Raw genomic sequence first — 23,693 nt, 5'->3', positions numbered from 1 at the left:
AGGCAATCAATGAGGGATTTACAATGAGGAGCTGCTAAATCGTTCTCCCGATTCACATTAACGGGGTTGATGACAACAGCTGGAGCATGAAGAGTGATGTCAGAACATGCAGACGTATTTGCAGTTTAGAGCAATCTGTCAGTTCACTGACGGTCAGGGCGACAAGGCCATGGTGTGCAAAACCTTTTCACAAATCTAATAAAGTCATTCTGTTATATCAACCTAACACATCACAAGTAATAGTATCAGTACTTGGTCTAAACAACAGTAAACATTTCATGGATTGCCAGCTTAGTTTTTATTTTCTTAATTTTCTTTTTTCTCTCTCTTTTTGGGCACACTCACCGGCCATCTGGTATTACACAAAATGACTAATTGTAACCGCTCTGTCTGGGAAAATCCAGAGGATTTTTGTAATTAAACAAAAGTGGGTGTTTCCTAACCACAGTTAATCACCGTGCATTGCATCTGCATTTTAGAACCTAGCTCCTCCTGGGCTAAACATACTGCTGACACCATTTGAATTTCTCTTAAACCTATAATGTAAAAGTTTCAGCTCATTATTATGCATTGTTGCTGGTTTTCACTGTTATGTAACTGTACTGTTTATAAGGTTTGGGAAACCTGCTGCCAGTTGAGACTAAAAAAGGCTGATGAAAATTTTCATCCAGATGAACTAAATCAACTTTATTGGGTGCTAAATGGTATCTTCTCCAACTTGAAGAATTATTTTGGTGGCTTGGTGACTTTTAGTTTGCAACCAAAAACCTTAAACTGGACAAATTCTGGTCAGAAGTTTTATTTATGTTGCGAAAAATCACAACACAACAAAACAATCGACTTAAGGAGCTTGATATTGTAAGGTAAAAACCCTACAATAAGAGAGAGAAGACTCCAAACTCAGACAACCCCCTGTGAGCAAGTGCTTTGGCGAGAGTGGGGAAAAAAAACTCCAGAGGAGGAAGACAGGACAAAAGACATGCAGTGGAAGAGAGGCAGAGATTAATAATAACTAATAATTAAATGTAGACTTGTGTTTAAGCGCAAATTGAGTAAAAAGGAAGGACTCACTGTCCATCAAGGGGAAGTTCCTGATCAGGTTTAACCATAATGAAAGTTTCAAACCAAAGCCTAAAAGTAGAGAGGGTGTCAGTCCCCATGATCCAAACAGGGAGCTGGTTTCACAGGGGATACTCTGCAAATGCAAAGAAGTCTGGTCTGCCAATGCTAAGATAAGATAAGATAAGATAGGACTTTATTAATCCCTCGGGTGGGTTCCTCTGGGAAATTCGACTTCCAAAAAAAGCACAACAACGACCGAAGTTACAGTTACAGAATTGTTATATATATATATACACACACACACACACACACACACACACACACACACACACACACACACACACACACATATATATAAATACAGAGACAAATATAAATAAAATATACAAAGGGGATAAATAGAATAAATAGGAATAAAAAATAAAAATACAAGTGAATTGCACATTTCAAGTATTGAGTCTATTGCACTGTTGACTATTTACAAAAAGTATTGCACAAGGTATTGTACAGTGAGGTGAAGAGGCACTACAGCTTAGTTGTTCCCCCCTCCTTTGTCCTCCTGTTTCCCCTCCCTCTCCCCTCCAGAGAGGAGTTAAACAGTTTGATGGCATGTGGGACAAAGGAGTTTTTAAGTCTGTTAGTTCTTGTCTTGGGGAGAAGCAACCTGTCACTGAACAGACTCTTCTGATTGTTTATGGCCGTGTGCAGAGGATGCCTGGCATTGTCCATAATGTCCATCAGTTTCTTTAATGTCCTTTTCTCTGCCACTGTCACCAGAGTGTCCAGCTTCATGCCGACCACAGAGCCAGCCTTCCTGATCAGTTTCTCCAGCCTGGATGAGTCCCTCTTTGCTGTGCTGCTCCCCCAGCACACCACAGCATAGAAAAGTACTCCAGCAACCACTGACTGGTAAAACATCCTCAGGAGCTTCCTGCAGATGTTAAAAGACCTCAGCCTCCTGAGGAAGTACAGTCGGCTTTGGGCTTTTTTATACAGGTGCTCTGTGTTGCATGACCAGTCCAGTTTATTGTCCACCCACAGCCCGAGGTACTTGTACTTGTTGACCACCTCCACCTCCTCCCCCTCTATCTGAACCGGCAGTGGACCTTCTCTGGACCTCCCGAAGTCCACAACCAGTTCCTTAGTCTTTGAGGTGTTGAGTTGCAGGTGGTTTGTGTGACTCCATGCGACAAAGTTCCTCACCAGACTTCTGTACTCCTCTTCCTGATCATCCCAGATACACCCCATGATGGCCGTGTCATCTGCAAACTTCTGAATATGGCATAATTCAGAGTTGTAGCAGAAGTCAGAGGTGTACAGGGTGAAGAGAAGAGGGGACAGCACAGTTCCCTGTGGTGCTCCTGTGCTGCTGACCACAGTGTCAGACGTGATGTCCTTCAGCCTGACGTACTGTGGTCTGTCGGTGAGGTAGTCGGAGATCCAAGCCACCAGGCAGGGGTCCACCTCCATCCTGTTCAGTTTTTCCTGAAGCATACAGGGCCGGATGGTATTAAAGGCACTGGAAAAGTCAAGAAACAGGATCCTGACAGTGCCTTTTCCCCCATCCAGGTGTGAGTGGGCTCTGTGTAGGAGGTACAGGATGGCATCCTCCACTCCGACACCCGCCTTGTATGCAAACTGTAGTGGGTCCTGGGCATGTTGTACCTGTGGTCGGAGGAGGTTGAGGAAGAGCCGCTCTAGAGTCTTCATAAGATGTGACGTCAGTGCCACCGGTCGGAAGTCTGACATCTCGATGGCAGGATGTAATGTACAAGAAAACCTTTTCTCTACAACCGATTCTCCATTAGACTCCTACATGCTTATGTTTACATAAACTGAAGACATCTGAGATGTTTTAGAAGAAAGTTTAATTTCCAGGGAGGTAAAGAAGCATCTGCGCAGAATAAGAACAAAATAAATGTTCTACATGTTATTTAAGAATACATATATTATCATCACAGCCCCTGTAAGCATGACTGTTTTAGAGGAAAAACATATTTTGAAAAAACACTTGCGGCCATGACTCTGAACAGACTAATTTCTGCCAGGAAAGTCCAGCATCTCATGCGACCTTCAAAATGTGAGTTATTAAGCATAATCTTATTTTTCTACCAGAGTCCACTTTACTCCATTTTCCACTAATGAGCAAAATCTTGATGTCAAGAACGAGATTACATACTCCTACTTTATTTAGTGTGGTGTGAGTTCAAAGACTTAATCAGCTTGTGAAATCTTCTTTCTATACAGTCTAAATCAAGCTTTAGTTGTGATCAAAAAGCATTTCTGTTCTAAAATCCGTTTTTCATACAATTTATTACAGTAAGGGTTTCTTGGTGGGCGGTCAGTCACCTTTTTGAACGCTTATATGTGTGGTTAATGTGTCACAGCTGAGAGATCAGCAGGGCACCACAGAACGTTCACATATGCAGCACTTTCCCTTCAGGCCGTTTTGTCTCACACCCCCTTTGTAAAGCAGCTGGTTTGCACATCATGAAGCAGATACTGAGGTCCAATGCTGGGGGGCTTCTGGGGAATCTGGGTCATCTGGCTAGACATAGCATCACTCTGGTAGTTTGTATTTGACTTCAGATCGGTTTGATCACAAGTGGGATGTAGTTTTTTGAAGCCCTGCAGTAGCTTCAGATCAGCGAATAGAACAATGAGCAAACTTCTAAATAACCATATATGATAATGATACATAATCATATCCACAGTTTCTCCGCTATCTGGTGGTTCTGTTACTCTATCATATTCTGACATGGCCTCTGTGCTTTCAAAAGCATCTCCTTGCCAAAGCTAGCAGCCATTCTCACCACCATGTCCTTCTTTGGGAAATACAAAAGCTTAAAGGGCCTTTAAGGATACAACCTCCCTGACATCACTAAAGTAGGAGCCCGCTGGGCTCCTTCCACAGTGCTTCTCTGTCACCTTGTGGATGAAAGATGCAACTGCATTTACGCGATACTCCTTCTTGACAACAGATTCTTCATGAATTTGACGACTCCTGCCTCAATCTTCAGGCTGTTTTCAGGCTTTTGGTCATCAGATTAATTATGGTGCACATTAGTGCAGTTTTTTGCACTTTTTGCATTGTTTTTTTTACAGGTTATTACATTTTATTTATTAGACGATCAGTCTGTGTTAACAGCTCCTGTGGTTTAAAGAAAGGAGAGATCGACTTGTCTGTGTTGTGCAGAGGGGAAAACAAATACATTTCAAGTGAGACTTTTTTGGTTTGTAACGTGATGACTAAATACAATTTCTTTTTAAATGGATCAGGTAATCATGTTGGACAATAAAAACCCTCTGTATGGCTTATATATTTTGAATATGAGGAAGGTATTGAATGAATTGATCAGCAAATACTGTCCTTCATTAAAAAATTTGAATAATGTGTATCAGACACCTAGTAATAACTTCAAATTGTGTATATGAGGGCATACAGCAATCGGGCTGGAGAAGTAACATGACTATGCAGACAGACCCTTTTTCAACAGCTAAAATATTGATAAAAGTTATCACATTTAATTTATGAAATTTACTGTGTGTGGTAGTTACCTATATATTTGACTGAAGTGACACACAAACCTTAGCCTGATGAAATTGTAATGTATTTACTGGTTCCAGCCACAAGGTGGCAGACTATTACTGCAGTTCAGTGTTAGCGTGTTGTGTATTGATAAGAAAAGTTTATTTTTGTATCTGTATTTCCATGCAGTGTGAACCTTATAACAGTCCCTGTGATACAAAAAAAAAACCACACTTACAATAAATACTTTATTTCACCATGAAAAATAGACAACATTCTCCATTTAGAACAACAATTTCTGTCAATCATATTTTTATATTTTCATTACTTTTCAATTTAAACATCCTCAGGATTCTCCTTCTTTAATCTTTTTCATTTTCTTACAGAATAAAGAAGCTGTCCAGTTAAGTTGTCAAGCAAAACTATAGCACAAAAATAGACGCCACGTTTCTCACATACTGGAACAAACTCTTAAACACGTTAAAGCACAAAGTGCAAAAAGGCTTGATGGTTTGATGGCTGAGATAGTCCATGCAGATGTTGATACAAAAGCTACACTGCAGTACATGAAGTGTCCAAAAGCGTTGCCTGCAGTAATTCACCACCTTCAGCTGTTCTCATTTAGTCACACCAATAGCTTTGAAGCAACATCCAAGCGTTGCTTTTACTTTACACTCAAATGTGTGCCAAGAAAGCTGAAAATATGCAGATGATGAGCCTTTTTTCTCTCTCGCTTCCTTGTTTTTTTTTCCATTCTCTGTGAAACTCTTTAATCTTTCTGTGAATGTAGCAAAAAGGAATCAGTAGTGAGAATGAAAAGAATGGTTTTCTGTAATATGGGAGTGCAAACGTAGGCACAAAGAGCACCCTTTGATTCTGAGCATGTATGGTATGACCACCTGTGCGTAATCGGTTGTACGCCTATTGTAAGACCTCTTTTTTCCTTTCTTCTCAAAGACCGGTATGCTGCTTGCGCAGCCTTGCCTGTAGCTCTACTTTTTTTAACATCAGCCACAGATACGGCACAGTTGCAGTATGACACAGTAAAATCTGGGTTTTAATGCCCAACAAAAAAAGAAAGAAATGCCTTCTCCTGAGGCTTGTGCCCTCCTGATGTCTTTTCCAACAGCACACAATAGCAGCATTGATGAACATTAACTTGCAATCATACAAAGCTTGAGGTAATTCTTTTTTTTTTTTTTTACTTTTTCTGGCCTCACACCTCATTATGCCCAAAGGAACAGATGCAAATCAGCTTTGGCAAATGCTGATGCGTCACATTATGGATTTAATGGTGCACACGTTAATCACAGCTGGGTTCAAGTTGTGTGTGTTGCACTGTGCACGTAGCAGTTCTGAACTGAGGCAGGTATGGCATGACGAAGCCACACGTCGACGGTGACGGCAGGATCCCGGGCTCGCTCGGGTTATCTTGACTGAGCAAAGGATGCAACTCCACGGAACAGTGCCCTCTGTTCAAAGGAGTACTTTTAAGCAGCTCCACTTTGGCTTCTTCGTCTTCACTCTGCTCGTCGTCTTTCTCACTCTCCTCATCCTCTGCTGGGTAGTCCATTCCTAGATAATACAAGTCCTTCTCCCGTCTCACGCCATGCTCGTCTTCTTGATCTGATGTTTGAGAAAGCTCCTCCACAGAGTTGTTCGAGCAGGAGCGCCTCGGGTCATCCATCTCCAAACCACGACAGCTTTCCAGCTCCCAGAGGCCACCGGGAAAAGATCCCGAAATGTCAGAGTTGTTGGCAGAGAAATTTCCCTCATCGCTTGAGCTGTTATCACTACCATCCTTGTAAGGCAGATGAATGGGGGGCTGCTGGTCCTGACCGGGATTGGAGACCAGAACAGCGGTGTAAGTGACTGAAGACTGCCCAGAGTTGTCGGTGCTACCTGGATGTTGGTCCACTGAGGGATCAGCTGGCTGCAGATCATCTGCTCTTGGGCTTGAAGTAGTTAACATATCCAGAACAGCTGAAGAAGGACCCTCAACAGGGAGAGTCTCATTCTCCATGAACTGATCGACATTCAGGTCAAACCCAGGCGAATGGGAGCCAGCTAAGGCATCTGCAGGGTCTGGAAGTGGGTTTTGGATCAGGGCCGTAGTCAGAACTTTGTCCACTATAATGACCTGGGAGATGTTCTCAGAGGGCATGAGCAGCGGCCAGACCGGCAGACCTTCCTGAGGTCGGAACAGATAGTCAAAGGTGTCCACCTGGAGAAAGTTTCAGAGCTGATGAATAATGAAGCATATGGCCACGAGAAAACACTGCAGAGAATCCACTTATGATGGAAAAGACCGTTAAGAAGAGACTAAATGCATATTTTCTTGCTGTACTGATCCCTGACGGTAGCAAACCGCTCACAAGCATTAATAACCTACAGATGGCGACAAACATGCATGACAAACATGTTGTCCACAGGTAGCTACAAAGTCATCGTGCTTCTGCCTCTTTATTTATCAAGATAGACAGGAACTACTGAAGAACTTGCATGGTAAGTGTTTTTAAATCGATTCATTTCAGTGCTCTTGCTCCTTTTCCTGGTATTTTATTGTTTTTAGTTTCTGCTTTCTCGTCTTTTTTTATTTCCTTCATTTCTTTTCTCTCTATCTTTCTGTTATTATGATTGTTTTCAAGTGTTTCCTGTCCCCGTTATCAGTGTTTTGTGTCTTTTGACTACTGCCTGTTTACTTTGATGGTTTCCTGTCTCATGTGTCTCTTTTTGTATTTACTTCCTGTCTTTGTTTTTGTCTCCTTTGCGATTTTCTGCCACATCTTCATTAGTTCTGCTTGTATCTCGTCCCTGCCTGTGTCTAATCACAAATCACCTTTGCATGTGTGTGCCTCTGCAGAGTGATTTTCTCGATTAACCTCCAACCTTTGTGCGGCACTTTTTTGAATAATTCTTTTTTGGCTGAGATATCTCTGGTCTCTTTTTAATTGACACAAAATCTAAAGTTAAAAACAATCACTTGTAATTGTAACACTTGTAAAACACTTGTAATTTAACAAAAGGTATATGTGAGGTTCCACTCGCTCTTTAAGAAAATAAGATCATGTTAATAAGCGATCGTGTTGGCAGGTAACAGCATCTGTCAGAGTCAGACTTTCTCCGACTTACACTAAGCTACCTTAGTCATTTTCCAGCATGCAGATTGAAACACTGATCAAAATTCTCTATTTTTATTTGAAAACAGTGCAAATTAGCTTCTTTCACATGATGTTGTTCTTTAGGGCTAGTATGACCTAGATGTTAAGATTTTAGGGTTAGTAAACGGATGAGTCAACAATGACATTCACAGTGTACATTTCATACCTTTTTGAAGTCTATTCCTTTAGCCCATGAACACTTCCTTGGATTGGGAACATCCTTCCATACAATCTTTCTCATCCTGGAAATGTAGCAGATATTCATGTTAGACATTTGATGCCTAAACGCTCCTTTCCCCTTCCTCTCTCGGCTCTAATTTTTCCACCTTTTATCAGCCAACATCAAGCATAATTACACCCTGGTGACCTGTTAAATGTCACACCACTAATTTTTCATGGTCAGTGTCTCTGTGCCCTTAATTAGACTGCACCATAGAAATTACTATCATATATCATTTCTTACAGGTGTCTGTTCGGATAAAAAAAACTAATCGTGTATATTCAGGGTTAGTTTTACAAGATCAAACGGTGAACCCTAGAATTATCATGTTCTGGCTGTGTACCTCCACAAACCAGGCAAGCTACAGTTTACAGTACATCCAGGCCTGTCCAGACAAATGTAATTTACTAATTGACGACTTTTGATTGGTGAGCGCTAAAGATTAGTGTCACAGTCTCTCCTGTTCCTGAGTCACATCACTGAAAAATGGCCAGAGAGGTTTTTTTGCAAAAAGTCTGAATGTTTTATCGCTTTACCCTCTTACACATTTGTGTCAGTTTGTAAATACATTTTTCTGGAATAGCTCTTACTGGTTTTGGGAGAGAACCAGGGTGACAAACAGGATGATGAAAAGAAAGGAGATGATCATCAGCATCATGTAGGCCTCAGGATCTCCTCTGGTGGCTGTAACACACATGAGAGCTTTAACTGCGAGAACAACAAGAGGCATTTTGTCATCCTTTAGTGCTGCAGATGACACAACCCGTGCGCAGTGAGCATACCTAAAGTGTAAATCGGCTCCCCTTCTCCCTCAGCAAACACAGGGTACAAGAAAAAGCCGTACTCCTCTGAGGCAAAAAAATCACCTGATGGGATAAATGTAAATTGTTACAGCTTAGTTTACCTTAACATAACCAGACTCTGAAATAACAGTGCAACTAACAAAGAAGAGAATGTACTACCTCTCAGATAGACGGGGTGATCAGTGTAGTGCAGTCTGGCCCACGTCTCTGCTCTTGGCCCAGAGTCCTGCTGCTTGTGTGGCAACCACTCGACCACCATGAACAGAGGCACCAAGCTGTTCTCCAACAGGCTCCATGACAGTGACACACATGTGCTGTTGATAAGCAACACGTGGAATGAACGCACGCAGCGACCTGCAGTGCAGAAAGAAACAACTGAATTCATCCAGGGTCAGATGACCTCGACATTCACAGTGGCTTTTCTTTGCTTTTCTTTTCTTTTCTCTCATCTGTCAACATCGAAGGCTGAATAACGCTCACTGAGCTTCAGCTACCAACTTAAGGAGCATTCAGGACAGTGATGCTAGCACGTGCACGTGTGTAATCATGACTATTTATTTAAAGTTGCTGCTGACAGGAGCACGAATGTGCACTAATCTCACTACACATTAAACGTTAAAAGAAAAAAAGACTCTTGCAAACAGCTGTGAAAAACTGAGCCAAAGCAATTTTAGTTACCCCCAGAATCTGAATCTGAATATTTGAATTTGAATATTTTACAGAGATTTTTTAATGATAGAGGAAAGTGAAACAGCATAACTGACAGAAAAGAGTCTCTTAATTTCAAAGTGGTCGATGTGTCATTTAATTGTTCCTGCAGGGAAATGTATTTACAATGCTTTCAAAAATCAGCCACCAAAAAAAGAAGAAAAACAACAAATAAAATTCATTTCACTTCCAATTACACCAAACATACAAGCAAACTAAAATTAGATGTATGTTTTTTCAGCAAAGACCAATTCAATTAAGCGCCTTTCCACCTTTTGGAAAAGTGTTTTGTGGAATAATCTCGGAGCTGAAATGTGGGAACCACTGATCTTCCTTTTTTGCTGTGTGCAAATTTAAGTCGTCCTAACCTACACGACTTGACTTTTTAATTGCTAGAGAGTTTTCGACAGTTCTTATTCAGTGTGAGATTTGTTATGCCAGCTTGATTATGCTGCTGTAACTCACTGCAACCAGAATAAAGTGAAAGCGCTTATAAATTTAAAGAATTTTCCGAGTAAAACCTGTTTAATTCAAGTTTGTGGGCAGAAGAAAACTGGCGTGGAAATACAAATGCATATCCACTTGATGCTTGTTAGTCCTTTTGCTCTGTGTGGAACTCCACCAAAGGAGATTTCTAAGTCAGGTGCTCAATGATTTACCACAAATTTGCTGTGCTCTCGTCTTCAGGTTGCTGCTAATAAAACTCTTCTCTAATAATCAAATCATGAAAACAGTCCAGCTTTATGGACAATTAATTTATTCTGACAGTTATTCTCTGAATCATGATTAAAGGAAGAGAAAAATGTTACACAAACACGCGCGCACGCACGCACGCACACACACACACACACACACACACACACACACACACACACACACACACACTAGACATCAGCCTTGTTTCCTATGTTCCGATTACTCTTAGCACTCACTGCACTAGAACTAATGGATGTCGGTATCATGGCTCTTATGAGCTCCCAGAGATAATTATTTTAGATGTAGTCTTAAACTAAATGGATGTTTTTGGCCTCTGCTTTAAGGCCAGATATTTCGAGCATGTGTTATGAGGCTGGGGCAGAAGCACACTGGCAAATAAACACATACAGAAACATGAGTTCATCTTGGGCTTGTCAAAATCTCAACATACAAGCCTTGGTGATTATTAAAGCGCTGGCAAAAATGATGTTTCCAGTAAGTATTTTGCCATGAATGGACACCACTGACCACCTTGTTCTTTTCTTTCCTGTAAATCTGCACCTGTGTCTGTGCACGTTTGAGTGTCCATAAATCTGTAAGAACTGATGAAAGGTTCATGGACTGTTTGCTAAGAATCTTGCCCTTGCTTTTGTGAGCCTGTACATTTTTCAGTGTTCAAGAACACTTTTGATCTCAGCTAAGGTTTATATTTTCAGAGGAACGTGAAGCCTGAGATTGTTAAAACTGCCTGTCTCTTGATGAAATCCTGGATTGATTTAAAGATATTATATCAATATATGGCTTATGTGATTTATTTTATTCTTTATCTAAAACTTGACAGCCTCCAGCATGATCACACTGAGCTTCTTTTGGAATACTAATATAATGAGGATGATGAGGGATATTATTGATTGATTGATTAAGAACAGCCTCAGGCTAGAGTGACAAGAACATCGCCTAATAGAATAAATTCACTGAGTGTGTGACTGGTCACACGTCCTGTTATATTCTCACTCACTCACCTTTGGGCTGTCTCTCCAGTGTCATGTTTATGTTGTCTGTGGAGGTCCCCAAACTATTGTAGGCTTCCACAGTCACAGTCTGGAGCTCCTGGTTCCACTCGAAGCTGTAGGAGGACGTCAGCTCGATCTTCTCCCTCAGCACAGATCCGCTTGAGGACCGACGCTGGACTATAAATCCATCCACACAATAGGAATTCCCAGAAGGTGGGAAATTCTACAAAACAAATTGAGAACATTTAAGCATTGAAAACAAGGGTCAATATGGCCAAAGCTTAGTAGTTCCTACTGAACTTTATTCATAAGAATATTCTAAATAGTGGCCTTGAATAGCTTTGCATCATACAAAAGATGGTTAACACGTGTAGTTATTTTACCAACACTATGCATATCTGGGAACTTCTGGGAGACCAGCTGCTTGACTTTGGGAGAGGAATGTCCCAGTTCCTGTCTGATAGAGCTGCTGACAGTCTATAGCAGGGGTCTCAAACTTAAATGAGCTGTGGGCCTCTGCTGGCACTGTCATCTCATGTGAGGACCACTTAAGCAGTACAAAAAACCCCAACAAGAAAACGCCCACAAATATTTCTGAAAATGTAGTGGTTTGTTTGTTGTTGCTTTTTCATTTCAAATATTGCATAACACGACAAAACTGCAAAGGCGAAGGCAGATTTGAACTGAAGCCTTTTATTAAATAACCAAATAAACACATTGGTCCTCTCTTTGTATCCGGACACGTTCGTATTTAACAAAATAAAAATGCAGACGTAAGTGTTCACATTTGTTTTTGACTATCTCACTGAACTAACAGAGCCAAACTCAGCACGTTTGTACTCTCTGCTCGTATTGCCTTCATATGAAATCATTTTTGGCTTTTTAAAGAACTTATTTTAACATTGACCTCAACAGCAAACAAATCCTCCCTAACAGAAAAAGTAACTTCAAGGGCCAGATTGCATTATATTTCTTCATGTCAATATATATTAAATTTGACTTTTGTCTGACCGCAGAACAGTTTCCACTTTGCCTCAATGCAGACAGCAACATTTCTGGGTCATGTTCATATGGCTTCTTCCTCATTATTGGATACTGATACCCAAAGACCACAGCTATCCAATAAGTGATTATCACCCTAGTCAATCAGGCACAGAGATTTCTCCCGATACTAATAAATAACCTAATAGGGAATAGTGTGCTTTATTGAAGTGTTTTCTTATAGCATTTGATCAAATAGTAAGCTTCACCCCACAGAGGAATAAAAATAAATAAAAATCAGGTTTAGCCACAGAGAAAATACTCGTTTAGCATCTTTTTGTGTTTTTAGAGGGACCTGCAGACAAGAAGAATATCACTGCACCTAACTCTTAATAAAAAAAAGCTGAATACTGTAATGTATGTACCTCAAACAGCAGCGTGATGTTAGACTGGTTTCCGTGTGGATCATCTTGACGTATTCTCCAGAAATCAGGGCCACGTTCAGGAGCTGAGGAGATCAATTAGCAAACATTACATCCACTCGCAGCCTTTACTTTTGTATTTCTCTGCTAGGAGATGGCATTTGTGTGCGCCATGTCCATTAGAGTAGAAATCACATGGTCAGATGCGACTGGAAACGAACATTCATATCAGAAGTCAAGGCTGCCACCGCTGCTGTTTCGATAACATGTTTTACCTCTGCTGTTTTGCGGAGTGGAGTAGACAGACTCGCTCCAGTCGCTCCAGTAGCCGGTGCCGTTGGTGTGCTTGCAGCGCACTTGAACCACGTATACGCGGCACATATCTGGCACGGCGACCTCTGCCCACAGAACCCGCACAGGATCCTGAAGCTGCGGACATTTTTGGAGCTCATTAAAGAAACAACACGCATTCCTAATGGAAAATGTTCGCTCTGCGCAGTACAGAGCGAACATTTGTCTAGCCTCCTTATTTTATGAAAAGACAGAAAATGATTTCTTTATATTTTTGGTATTTCGAGCAAATTTTGAGATGAGAACACAAATGAGAGCGTTTGTCCAAATCCAGGAGAATTTTTCAGTCAGAGGACTGCAGTTTGATCTCATAAGAGACACACAAGCTGAGGTTATATCAGAGCATCCTGTATCATTTAAAGAAATATTTCATTTGGCATATTTTATTCTGGGTGTTTCACAGGAAGCTAACAGCAGTAGAGTTCTGACAATCATCCAGTATCATATCATTGTAGAAATATCATTCATTCCAAACTTTAGAGGCTTTTTTGAATCATTGATTTGTGAACCCACCACACCAAGCATTCAGTCACAGCGTGTGGTTGCTAAACTGTGCGATAAGCTCACCTTCCACTTTGGCTGGGGGCTCACGGTGGATGGCGAGTAGTACTGAAACTGACACTGGAGACCATCGACTGGCAAAGGCGGAGCCTGCCAGGTCACCTCCAGGACCCCACTGCTGTGGCTCACTGCCTTCACATTAGCGGGTGCGTGAGGCTTCACTGCAGGAAAGACAGAAGTTCGGTTTCTTTGTGGTAAACCTGGAGTAACGGTGCTGCTGAAGAACATCTAATAAGCCTGGAGCTCTTTAATTAAAATGAATCCTTCTTTCTCACCGTGATCTACAGGTGACAGGTAGACCGGTTTGGACCTGATGGGACCCAGTTGCGATGGCAACTCCAGCCAGAGTTTATAGCAGTTCATCCTCAGAGGGTGGATGGTGCAGGTTTTCTGCCTGCCCTCCATGCAGGCAGGACTCATCTCCCCCAGATTCTCACCCGCTCTCTCCCTCTCCTCCATCTCGTCACATGGCAGGTCGGCCCACCTGACATTAAAAACAAAAAGACACAGATGAAGTCGTGTTCTTTTTTTGTCTCCACATGAGCTGTTCTTGCACATCATAACGACTGTCTCTCCAGGACCAGTAATGCACCAATGTGATGTCATAGATTTGTTACTTCAAGGAAAAAAAAAGATTAAAATATTAAACACAACTTTACCAAGACTAAAGAACTGGTGACAACTAGAATAGTTGAAGTCTGAGCAAAACAATCTGATCTGAAACATGAAATAAGATGTTCTCGTCATCTTTAATACAACTTACATCTGCAGTACATCAGTCAGTTAGAACGAGCTTGCATAATCGTGTCAGGCCACACTGGTTTTAAAGAGAGGAGACTTACTATTGTAGTCTATTGTATTGTATAATACTAACGACTCACACTTACATTCCACTGTTGAAATAAACTTCCTGATATTGCTTCTCTAGTGCTAAACACACAGGTCGAGGGTGTGTTCAGTGAACCTGGTGTCCTGGTACACTGTGTGCGTGTGTGTGTGCGTGTGCGTGTGTGTGTGTGTGCGTGTGTGTGTGCGTGTGTGTGTGTGTGTGTGTGTGTGTGTGTGTATAGTAACTTCCAGCTTTTCATCACACAAAAGTTTTATGAGCAATGCAGCATCTTTTAAGAAACATAAACACTCCGGAAATATCAACTGGATTGGAAAAGGTGCTTTACTTGGATTGAAATCTGAGCTTATCCGGCTGTTTGTGAGTCCAACTGCAGTCCATGGCGTCAATGTCCCCGTTGGTTACACACTTTATATCAATGTCAGCTCCTGAAACACACAAAGAAAAACAAATTTAATTTGGGTGACAGTCACAAACACATCACCTGAGCTAGCCCCTGCACACTGAGGTTATTCTGGTTCACGCTGTTGTGCTTTCACAAGTCGCCGCTCTGCTTTGTCAAATGAACACTGAAGGGACATGGATTTCAAGCAACTTTAAAACATAAGAAACTTACTTTCGCTATAAAATAGGGAAGAGAAATACATTGGATAACACTTAGACTTGTTTTTACTGGTCCAACAAAGCTCACCTTCCACATAGATCTGGCTGTAAGGGATGCTCCACTCTTCGGTACACCTCAGGAGGTCATACATTTGATTCTCTGAAGGATGCAATGTGATCTTGCTCACCTGGTTTGGGTCAACAAAAATATTTACTGTACTGGAGGCTGTATTTCTTTTAAAAATAGGCCCACAGAAATGTTCCGAGCATCACAAAAACCTCTGCAGGGAGAGGGGTTTTTTTTGTACTTCTTACCCACTGGTTGACTGGGTGGTACAGGGTGGGTGGAGGCAGCGGTTGGAAGTTGAGCTTCCACACGGCCATGCTGGCATTCATTCTGTGGTCATTGAATACACAGTATACTGTTACGTTCTCCCTGGGTCTAGCCACCACTTTCTTGGGGATGTAGCTCACCGCTGCACGCAGGAAAGAAAAAAAAACACGTCATTTTATGTTATGTTTACTGCCTCAAAGAAGAAATCTCATTTTTAACTTTTTATACTTTGAAAAGCCTTTTACAAAAGACACAAAGCCAAATGGATGTCACTCAGATGACAAAAACAAAGACCCTCAAACAAATCAAACACATGACTCATTCTCATTCACCCACAGTTGTCACGTAGACCTTTACAAAAGAAAAAAACAAACCTTTCTATGGAATTATGAAAACTTTGTCAAAGTTTGCCATTAAAAGAACGAGAGGGGAGCTATCCGACTCCTGTCACACAGCCACCTGAAACTTCTGTGAGGAGCACTGACTCACTCAAAATGTAACTTTTGTGAATGCTTCAGCAGGACGTCTGCGGCGTGTTCTTCTGTTCTGGCATCGTTTTAGCCAGAAGTTTCTGAGTCACCCTTCAAGCCAAGACACCTCACATCATCGAAATTACTGCTGTTTTACAAGGACGACTGTGTGGCTCGTTTTAGCGGGATTACTCAGAGCTGCTGAGTCTCACAAACTTTTAACCCCATGACACACACTACTGTACCACTGACACACAGTACATGGGCAGTCTTTGGGTAACAGTATCTATTATCTAGGAAAAACATCACAAATATGTCTGCTGTGACAATACAACAAGACGCCGTCACTTGTGCTGTGTAAAGCTTTTGGAATCAATTAGCCCAAGTTTAGTATGAGTCACTGATCAGCTGACATGAAGGCTTCTGATTTTAGTTCATGCAAACAATTGTTATGTCTCAGTTCTTGCTCTTGTTTTTCAACTTTCAGTTTCATAATTCATATTACTGTAGAGTCTTTACCTACAACATACAGCACCTTGATGCAACTGTTGTTGTGATTTGAGTTGAATAACTTAAAAAATGTTTTGCATGCACTAATGATACAGATAGTGCTTGACAGATTTATTAGACCAACACTCAGTGTTTTTACCAAAGCAATCCCATGTTAACACTTGTATTTACCTAAATCAATATTTTTTATGTTGAAATATAATTATTGTTGCTGTCCAAAAACTGTAAAGTGCACTATTAACTTTATTTGATTAGGATATCTGATAGGTTCAGTTTGTTATTTTGCCTAATAAATTAAAACTTAATTTTTAGTTTTTCTTGTTTTTGTTACAGGTGATCAAATAAAAAGACTATACAGTAAATAATCCCTTTTATGAGCTCTTAATGCTGATCATTAACCTGGAGAATGACCTCTGATGAAATACTCATATGAGTTTTTCAGTGACTCAGTCTAATGAGCTTGGATTGGACATAACTGCGCTCAGTGCTTGACCCTATCTGAATGAGCCTCTCAGAGAAATGTGAGTTGACCCACAGCCACCAGGACAGGTTTAAAATGTTAGGCTCACTGCAAAAAAAAGATAATTTTATACTTATATTATCCTTTACTCCCTGATGAATCTTACACTTACTAACTTCTTACACTTCCTTCTTATATGAAATGGAGTACCGGATCAACTGATGAATACAGTGACTATATGTGATTTTCAAACAATTCTAGAGAGATAAGAAGCTGGTCCCATGAATCATCTCCTAAGGTTCTGCTGTGAGGAAGCAGCTCTTACTATCCAGGCGGATGTGGTGAGGTTCACTCCATTCACTCCACAGTGGAGGCTCTTCCGGGCCGGAGCAGCGGACCTGAACGGTGTAGTTTAGTTTGGGCTTCAGATCCAAAGACACTCTGGGCTCTCCAGGCGCAGACACCACCTGGAGACAGATAAGGAATGCTGAAGAACATGCACACATGTACCCACAGACTGCTGGGTGTTGTCCACTTGGAGTGATGACTAAGTCAAATCCATCGTCACAGCATGGCTGCTGCTTTTGTTTAGAGTCCTCTTAACTGGAACTGCAACTGGAACTGGACTGTTTCTACATGCAGCAGCTGATTATTATCGTTATGAAGCATGATGCATTTGATGAAGAATCTATTTTAATTGTGAAATGAAGCAGGAAAAAAAACATGCCTAAGAGTACACTGATGTTACTCAAGCAGATTGTGAAATCTTAGCTTGGCAGAGTGCCCAAAGCAGAGAGGGAAAGTCATTGGACAGTCTCGGTCGTTGTGTCCTTGGGCAAGGCACTTCACCCGTTGCCTACTGGTGGTGGTCAGAGGGCCCGGTGGCGCCAGTGTCCGGCAGCCTCGCCTCTGTCAGTGCGCCCCAGGGTGGCTGTGGCTACAATGTAGCTTGCCATCACCAGTGTGTGAATGTGTGTGTGAATGGGTGGATGACAGGTTGTGTAAAGCGCTTTGGGGTCCTTAGGGACTAGAAAAGTGCTATACAAATACAGGCCATTTTATTTTTACCATTTATATGTGATTTATAACAATCACTATGAATCAAGAATTTAAAGCCGATATGATCCAAGCAAAAACACTCAGTAGATTAACCTGGGGGACTTGTGGTGAACAACCAGGCTTCAAATATTAGCTGACATTTTACATGCAAAGGTATGAAGAAAAAAAAACAGGAAATCCTGTTAATTGACGGCAAATTCTTAGTAGAACTCTCCACCTCTTATATAATCTTCTAAGTATAAATAGTTAGTATTTACCTGCCAGGCCGGGTGAGTGGTGCCAGAGGAGTATCGGACTTCATATCTCAGTGGACCAGCGTCAAAGTCGGCCGGGTCATCCCAGAGCACGATCAGCTCTGCCTCGATGGTCTGAGTGTGTGACAGGTTGCCTGGAGGACTAGGTTTCTCTGGAGAAAAAGATTACAGCAACGTAAGCTTCACAACACCATCAATATACAGCACATCTGACAAATTCATAAAACTACTCTGCAGTGCTGTCAGAGTGCATCATCACAGGTTACAACCAGACAACCCGATTTAGCTCATGGCCCATAAAAAGAAAACAAGGCCAAAAGCCTCCTTCTGGTACTGTTTGTTATTTACTGTCACTCTGACAGTATGCCACTAGAGCCATGCAAATCTAATGATAGCTCCAATTCTGAATTATTAAAATGAAATAAATGAAGCTGAATGCAATTTAATTTCTCAACCAGGCATAAAAGGCAAGTTCACTTTACACTTTAGTCTAACAGTAAAATGTCATCAAAGCATGCTACTAATAATCTATAAATCACATAACGTACACTACTGTACAAAAAGCTGCTTGTTTCAGGCGGGTTTCTCAGCAGCGTGGACCCAGACAAACATCAGACAGGTGGAGCAGGCCTGATAACAAAGCCCCGTTTCACATGTTCAACTATGACACAAACAACCTGAGATAATTAAGTCTCATAAAACCACAAAAATGCCCACGGGGCGAGAAGAGATCAATAAACATTATGAGTAACAGCCAAATCGTTCTGCTCCCACACTACTCCGCCATTAGGAACATGAAGTGCTTCTACTCCTCATCACAAAGCCTAATTTGCACATGTACATAAATCGAGATCAGGAAACAGTTACGCCCTCCCTAATATGACAACAACTGCAGCACCATTGCTTAATGACAGTTCACACAGTGCAGGTAACAGGAAATAGCCTCGAGTGCCAGTTCCTGGTGCTTCTTATAACTCAGTTGAGTCTGAATAAACTGAATCCACAAAGTGTTTTCTTTTTCCAAGAATACAGAGAAAACACAAAAAGGCAACAGCCACTTTAGCCATTTACATGATGCAAACAATATATAACACATTGTAAATACATATACGCCAAATGGAGAGCCTCAAACCTAGAGTTTTGGCTGAGAAAATGTAAAATCGACACCTCATTAAGGGGGCTCTATTTTTACAAGACATGAATAATACAAGTTTGGTTTCAAGATCACTGAAGTTCAATTAAATGAACCAAAAGGATAAAACTGCAGCGGTGCAGTGAAAAGACAGCAAAAGCCTGACTGTTACTACTCAGTTTCTTTTCTGCTCCGTGCCGTTTCATCTAAGCGGTCTGGTTGAACAAACTCAGCATGCAAAGTGCTTGTCTGTTACTGCGGAGATCTCACAGCTCGGCTGCACACACACGCTTTTAGCTGTATTCCGGTCACGGTGCAGCTATAGAAAGGTCTTTCTCCTTATCTGTCCATCATGTTAAGGTTGGACGTCAGAATGGAGAATTAACCAATGAGAGGTTCGGCATTACCGTCATACATAGACTAAATGTATTCTTAGGACCTTTCATGTGTGGAAAAAAAGAAGACTGTTTGGGAACTTGCTTCTTTGATTGGTAACCGTAATACACTTAAAACAGTGTGGTCACACATATAAAACACCAGAAAAATGACCAAATACCTGGATGTCACTGTCTTACAAGGTAAACTTATTAGCTGAAATTATTACTTTAATTAGTGTGACTCCCGCTATGAATCATGGCTTTCTCACCAGGTCGGGCAGGAACTCTGAGCAGAACTGGTGGAGCCACGGCATCAGAGATGCTGACAGTTACCATGGCGACAAAGCTTGTTGTTGGGTCAAGAGTGAGTGAGCACATGAAGGAATCCTGCGCCTCACAAACAACGGGATTTTCAGATGCGGGATAGTCACCATCTTGCTGAAATCTGTAAACAGATGGTAAAACAGTTCAGTCAGAAAGTTCTGGCATTTCTTGGTATGTTAGATTATCATGTTTCAGCGTGGTGCATTTGAGTGACATTTCACTATTCAATTCACTGTTGTGTTATATCTTTTGTTACATTTTCTTATATCTTTGTTGACTTGGAGAAAAAGTACTTTAAGTGCTCAAAAAAATGTCAAAACAGCTAATAAATCAGACTTGAGGGGGAAACCATTGAGTAAAATTCTCAAGTGCCTGTTAGGTCAGTGCTAACCTAATCGCATTAGCCTACCACAGTACAAGCCTGGAGCCAGTAAGATAAACACTTAACCCCCCAGTGAGCAGTTGAGACATCGCCAATCAGACTAAAGCACACAAAGGCACACACAATCACTCATTCACACACACTCAACAGGCAAAACGCAGCCATTAACGAGAGCCGCTTCACACTCACAACTGCCGCCGTAAGCTGACTGCCATAAGACTGTCGGACGGCTGACCACGAGACCGAAGATCGCAGATTAAATTTTGCCAGTTTCCATCAATTCTGCAGAGGATGTCCAAACAGGTGCCTGAAACGAAATTACATTTGCATGTTAGGAGACTGTTGGCAGACCTCCAAATGAAGGCTTCTAAGAAAACAGCCTGGTTTAATATTCTTAGAAGAAGCCTGAGACTGAGTGGCAGTCTGGGGAGAGGCCTCCTCCAGCCTGGTAAAAAGGAACAAACCCTCTCTAGCACTGAAATCCTTAGCTGCATGAACAACCTTGGGCTCTTTGCTCAAGTAAAAGTTCTGAAATACAGTTAGCTTTCATGCCACAATCAGAAATAGAACAGACCATCAAATCTATTTACTGCACGTACAGGCTTTACATATATAGGCAAATGATCGGTTTTATCAGTTTCCCATCACTGTGGGAAACGTCTGGCTGCTGAAAGCAGTGGAAAAACATGAATGAAAGAGGCATAAGTGCGTGCTGTTTGTGTCTGTAAATAAAATGCACCCAATTCTTAATTTTCGACACCTACTTTGCACTTTATGCTACATTAATCCGTTAAAACAGCACGCTCTTCTTATCATACACAGTTGTTTTTCTGTTTTTTTACCAGTGTAAATAAGGGTTCGTTTTGGGAGTGTATATCCTGCCCAAGGACACTTTGACAGGTGCCAGGGATCAAACCACCTACCTGATCTCGTCTAGCTCCAGTGTTTTACAGAAGGTGAATCACTCCTGATTGTTAGGCATCATAAAGAATCTCGAGATTTAAAATTCACATAAAGCTGGAAGCCCTTACACAACACAGCACCTAATAGATCAGTGCAAATAAACAAATTCTCTGCACCATTCCCCGTGTACTTTCAGATCCATACAACACAGAGAGGGGATTTTATAATTATGAATCCTATGTGCTGAGTATTTTTTCTCCTTGCAAAAAAAAAGAATAAAAACACACGAAATCCTAGTGAGATAAACCTTATGAACACTGACTCATCAGCCACACTGACAGGAAAGTGGGAGCAACATAAGTACACAATAGTTTTTCATCAGATGTTAATTTCTGCATCAACGCAAAATAAAAAAATACACTTTTTAGAGGTTTTGCAAAAACCTGACGACCATAATTTAGATTTCAGTATGTCAACGTACAGAAATGAAATGATCTCATTCACGTTTTGAGTAGACCCGTTTGGACCTGGACGTGATTCAGTGATCACACAGATGAGTATCTACACACAACAATGACAGACACTTTGTATTAAGGCCTAATGTATGTGTTATGAAACATGTTGGCGCTAAACTCTTACCGCCAGAGGATCGGGGATGATGTGAATCAATTCTCGAGCTCTTAAAAGTGCAGCCGGGACTGTGTGGGAGATTTGATTGGGAGAGGTTTGCTTCTGGTGAATTTGCGCTGCCTCCCTCCACACCAAGGTGGGCTGAAGGTGACTCACAGCACAGCTCATCTTGCCACGGGAGGTCCCCGGCACCTGAACGCAGAGAGGCTCCATCCTCGGGCTTCAAACTCTGAGCACCTGCTCACAGGGAGGCAATAAAATTAAGTGGGGATGACACACGAGCAGATTTTTAACAAGACCTTTACTGTGTATTACAATTTTTACTTTTTTTTTAATTTAAAGGCAAAATATGTTTTATTCTATATCTCATTAAAGTGACAGCCTACTTAAGGTCAAAGCTATCTGGAACATTTGCTTCTTTTGACTGTTTCTGTTCCCTAAAATGTTGTGCAATAGCAACGGCTCTTTCATGGAAGTTGGATGCTGAACATCTGCCGAATGTGATGACAGTCTGTGTTTGTGTCTCAGTGACAAAGGCGAAAGGAGAGAGAAGCAAGAAGCCTTTCTTAGAAAGAAAGAGTAAGCGTAATGCAATAAATAGGGATTTACTCAAAACTGACATAAGCAGAAATTACGAGCAATAATTGAAAAGATAAAAATAATAGCGCCTCAGATAAGACTCAAGTAAGTCTGCTAAAGACAATTCTGTTTACTGATAAATATGACCGACAGATTTTATTCTTTTGATTTGTGTGCTACTTGTACTCGTGTTTATGAAAAGCACTGTATACATAAATAATTCTTCCACACTTCTTGCTTGGCCATTCTTCACACGTATTAATTTGATCAGATTACATAAAGATAAAACTGGACCTCTGTGTAAGAGGCTACATAACCAACTCTGCCATTCATGTGAGCATCCCAGACATTATGTCTATAGAAAATTAATTACATCTTGATTTAAAGAGGACATGAAACGCTACATATATAAAGGCTAATTTACACCATTGAGCCCTGCTCTCAAAAACTGACAAACATTAGCTAACAGGTGGACTTTCCCGTCTGAGTGTAGCTAGCCAAACAACAGATCAGTGTTGCCAACTCCTAAGTAAGGAAAATCGCTATTGGGTGTCCTAAAAGTTGCTAGAAGTCGCTAAACGATGTCATCGCCTAATTTGCATAATTGGTCATGCTAATATAATTGTAACCTAAGTTGTTGAAGAGAGAAATAACAACGTGGAACGAGACATAAAGTGAGTAAAGCATGTGTTAAATGCATTTAGAATTTATTTAGAACTACAAATTAAATTTATTTTAGCAATTATTGTTTTTTAATGTCACAATTCCAACCGTGCTCCTTTATCCGGGCTTGGACCTGTGCAAAAGTGACCCGGAATAGGCACTCTGGTGGAGTTACTTTGTGTGTGTGTGTGTGTGTGTGTGTGTGTGTGTGTGTGTGTGTGTGTGTGTTTATAAGTAATTTTAAACCTTGTGATCCACAAAACAGCATAACAGTAAAAGAAGAATTGACTGCGTTACAGTTAGTGCGGGAGCGGCGGCTTTGCTCGTGCGCGTTTCATTTGCTGTTTGGACGCATAGGTGTCTTAAGAGCAACCTGCACTTTCACGTCAAAAAGTCGTCATAAATAAGTCTCCAATAACACCAGAAAAAGTCGCCAGATTTGTCGCTAGTCGGTTTTTAGAAGAAAAGTCGCTAAGGGGGTCTGAAAACTCGCTAAATATAGCGACAAAGTCAGTAGTTACCTAACATAAGCTAATGTAAGTCTATTAGCTGCAACCAACCAACCAACCACATTGCCTCACGTTCGTAATGAGAGAAGATGGCATTAAACAAGCTAAAACTTTAATTTTAAGCACTTATTTTTCTAAATCCAGCTTCAC

At 41.2% G+C, this 23,693-nt stretch overlaps 1 protein-coding gene across 4 annotated transcripts in view; it reads right to left on the bottom strand.

Moving 5' to 3' along the window:
* Positions 1-4,825: 4,825 nt before the first annotated feature.
* The window catches only part of lepr (leptin receptor), a 51,126-nt gene continuing 32,258 nt past the window's right edge, over positions 4,826-23,693 (bottom strand). For all 4 annotated transcript variants that reach the window (XM_026146488.1, XM_026146486.1, XM_026146487.1 and 1 more), the window contains 18 exons: positions 21,802-22,029; positions 20,449-20,566; positions 19,823-19,998; positions 18,048-18,196; positions 17,057-17,198; positions 15,273-15,433; positions 15,046-15,145; positions 14,683-14,782; positions 13,783-13,991; positions 13,514-13,668; positions 12,871-13,024; positions 12,599-12,681; positions 11,202-11,415; positions 8,935-9,129; positions 8,755-8,838; positions 8,563-8,656; positions 7,919-7,994; positions 4,826-6,815 (listed from right to left, as the gene is read on the bottom strand). In XM_026146488.1, the coding sequence (XP_026002273.1) occupies positions 5,895-6,815; positions 7,919-7,994; positions 8,563-8,656; positions 8,755-8,838; positions 8,935-9,129; positions 11,202-11,415; positions 12,599-12,681; positions 12,871-13,024; positions 13,514-13,668; positions 13,783-13,991; positions 14,683-14,782; positions 15,046-15,145; positions 15,273-15,433; positions 17,057-17,198; positions 18,048-18,196; positions 19,823-19,998; positions 20,449-20,566; positions 21,802-22,029 (3,359 nt within the window). In that variant the 3' untranslated portion in view covers positions 4,826-5,894. The remainder of the gene's footprint in view (positions 6,816-7,918; positions 7,995-8,562; positions 8,657-8,754; positions 8,839-8,934; positions 9,130-11,201; positions 11,416-12,598; positions 12,682-12,870; positions 13,025-13,513; positions 13,669-13,782; positions 13,992-14,682; positions 14,783-15,045; positions 15,146-15,272; positions 15,434-17,056; positions 17,199-18,047; positions 18,197-19,822; positions 19,999-20,448; positions 20,567-21,801; positions 22,030-23,693) is intronic.

The sequence above is a fragment of the Astatotilapia calliptera genome, chromosome 17, assembly GCF_900246225.1.
Source record: "Astatotilapia calliptera chromosome 17, fAstCal1.2, whole genome shotgun sequence".
In the NCBI taxonomy this organism is placed as follows: domain Eukaryota; kingdom Metazoa; phylum Chordata; class Actinopteri; order Cichliformes; family Cichlidae; genus Astatotilapia; species Astatotilapia calliptera.
The sequence above is the reverse complement of the archived record's forward strand: the minus strand, read 5'-3'. Positions and strand labels throughout refer to the sequence as shown.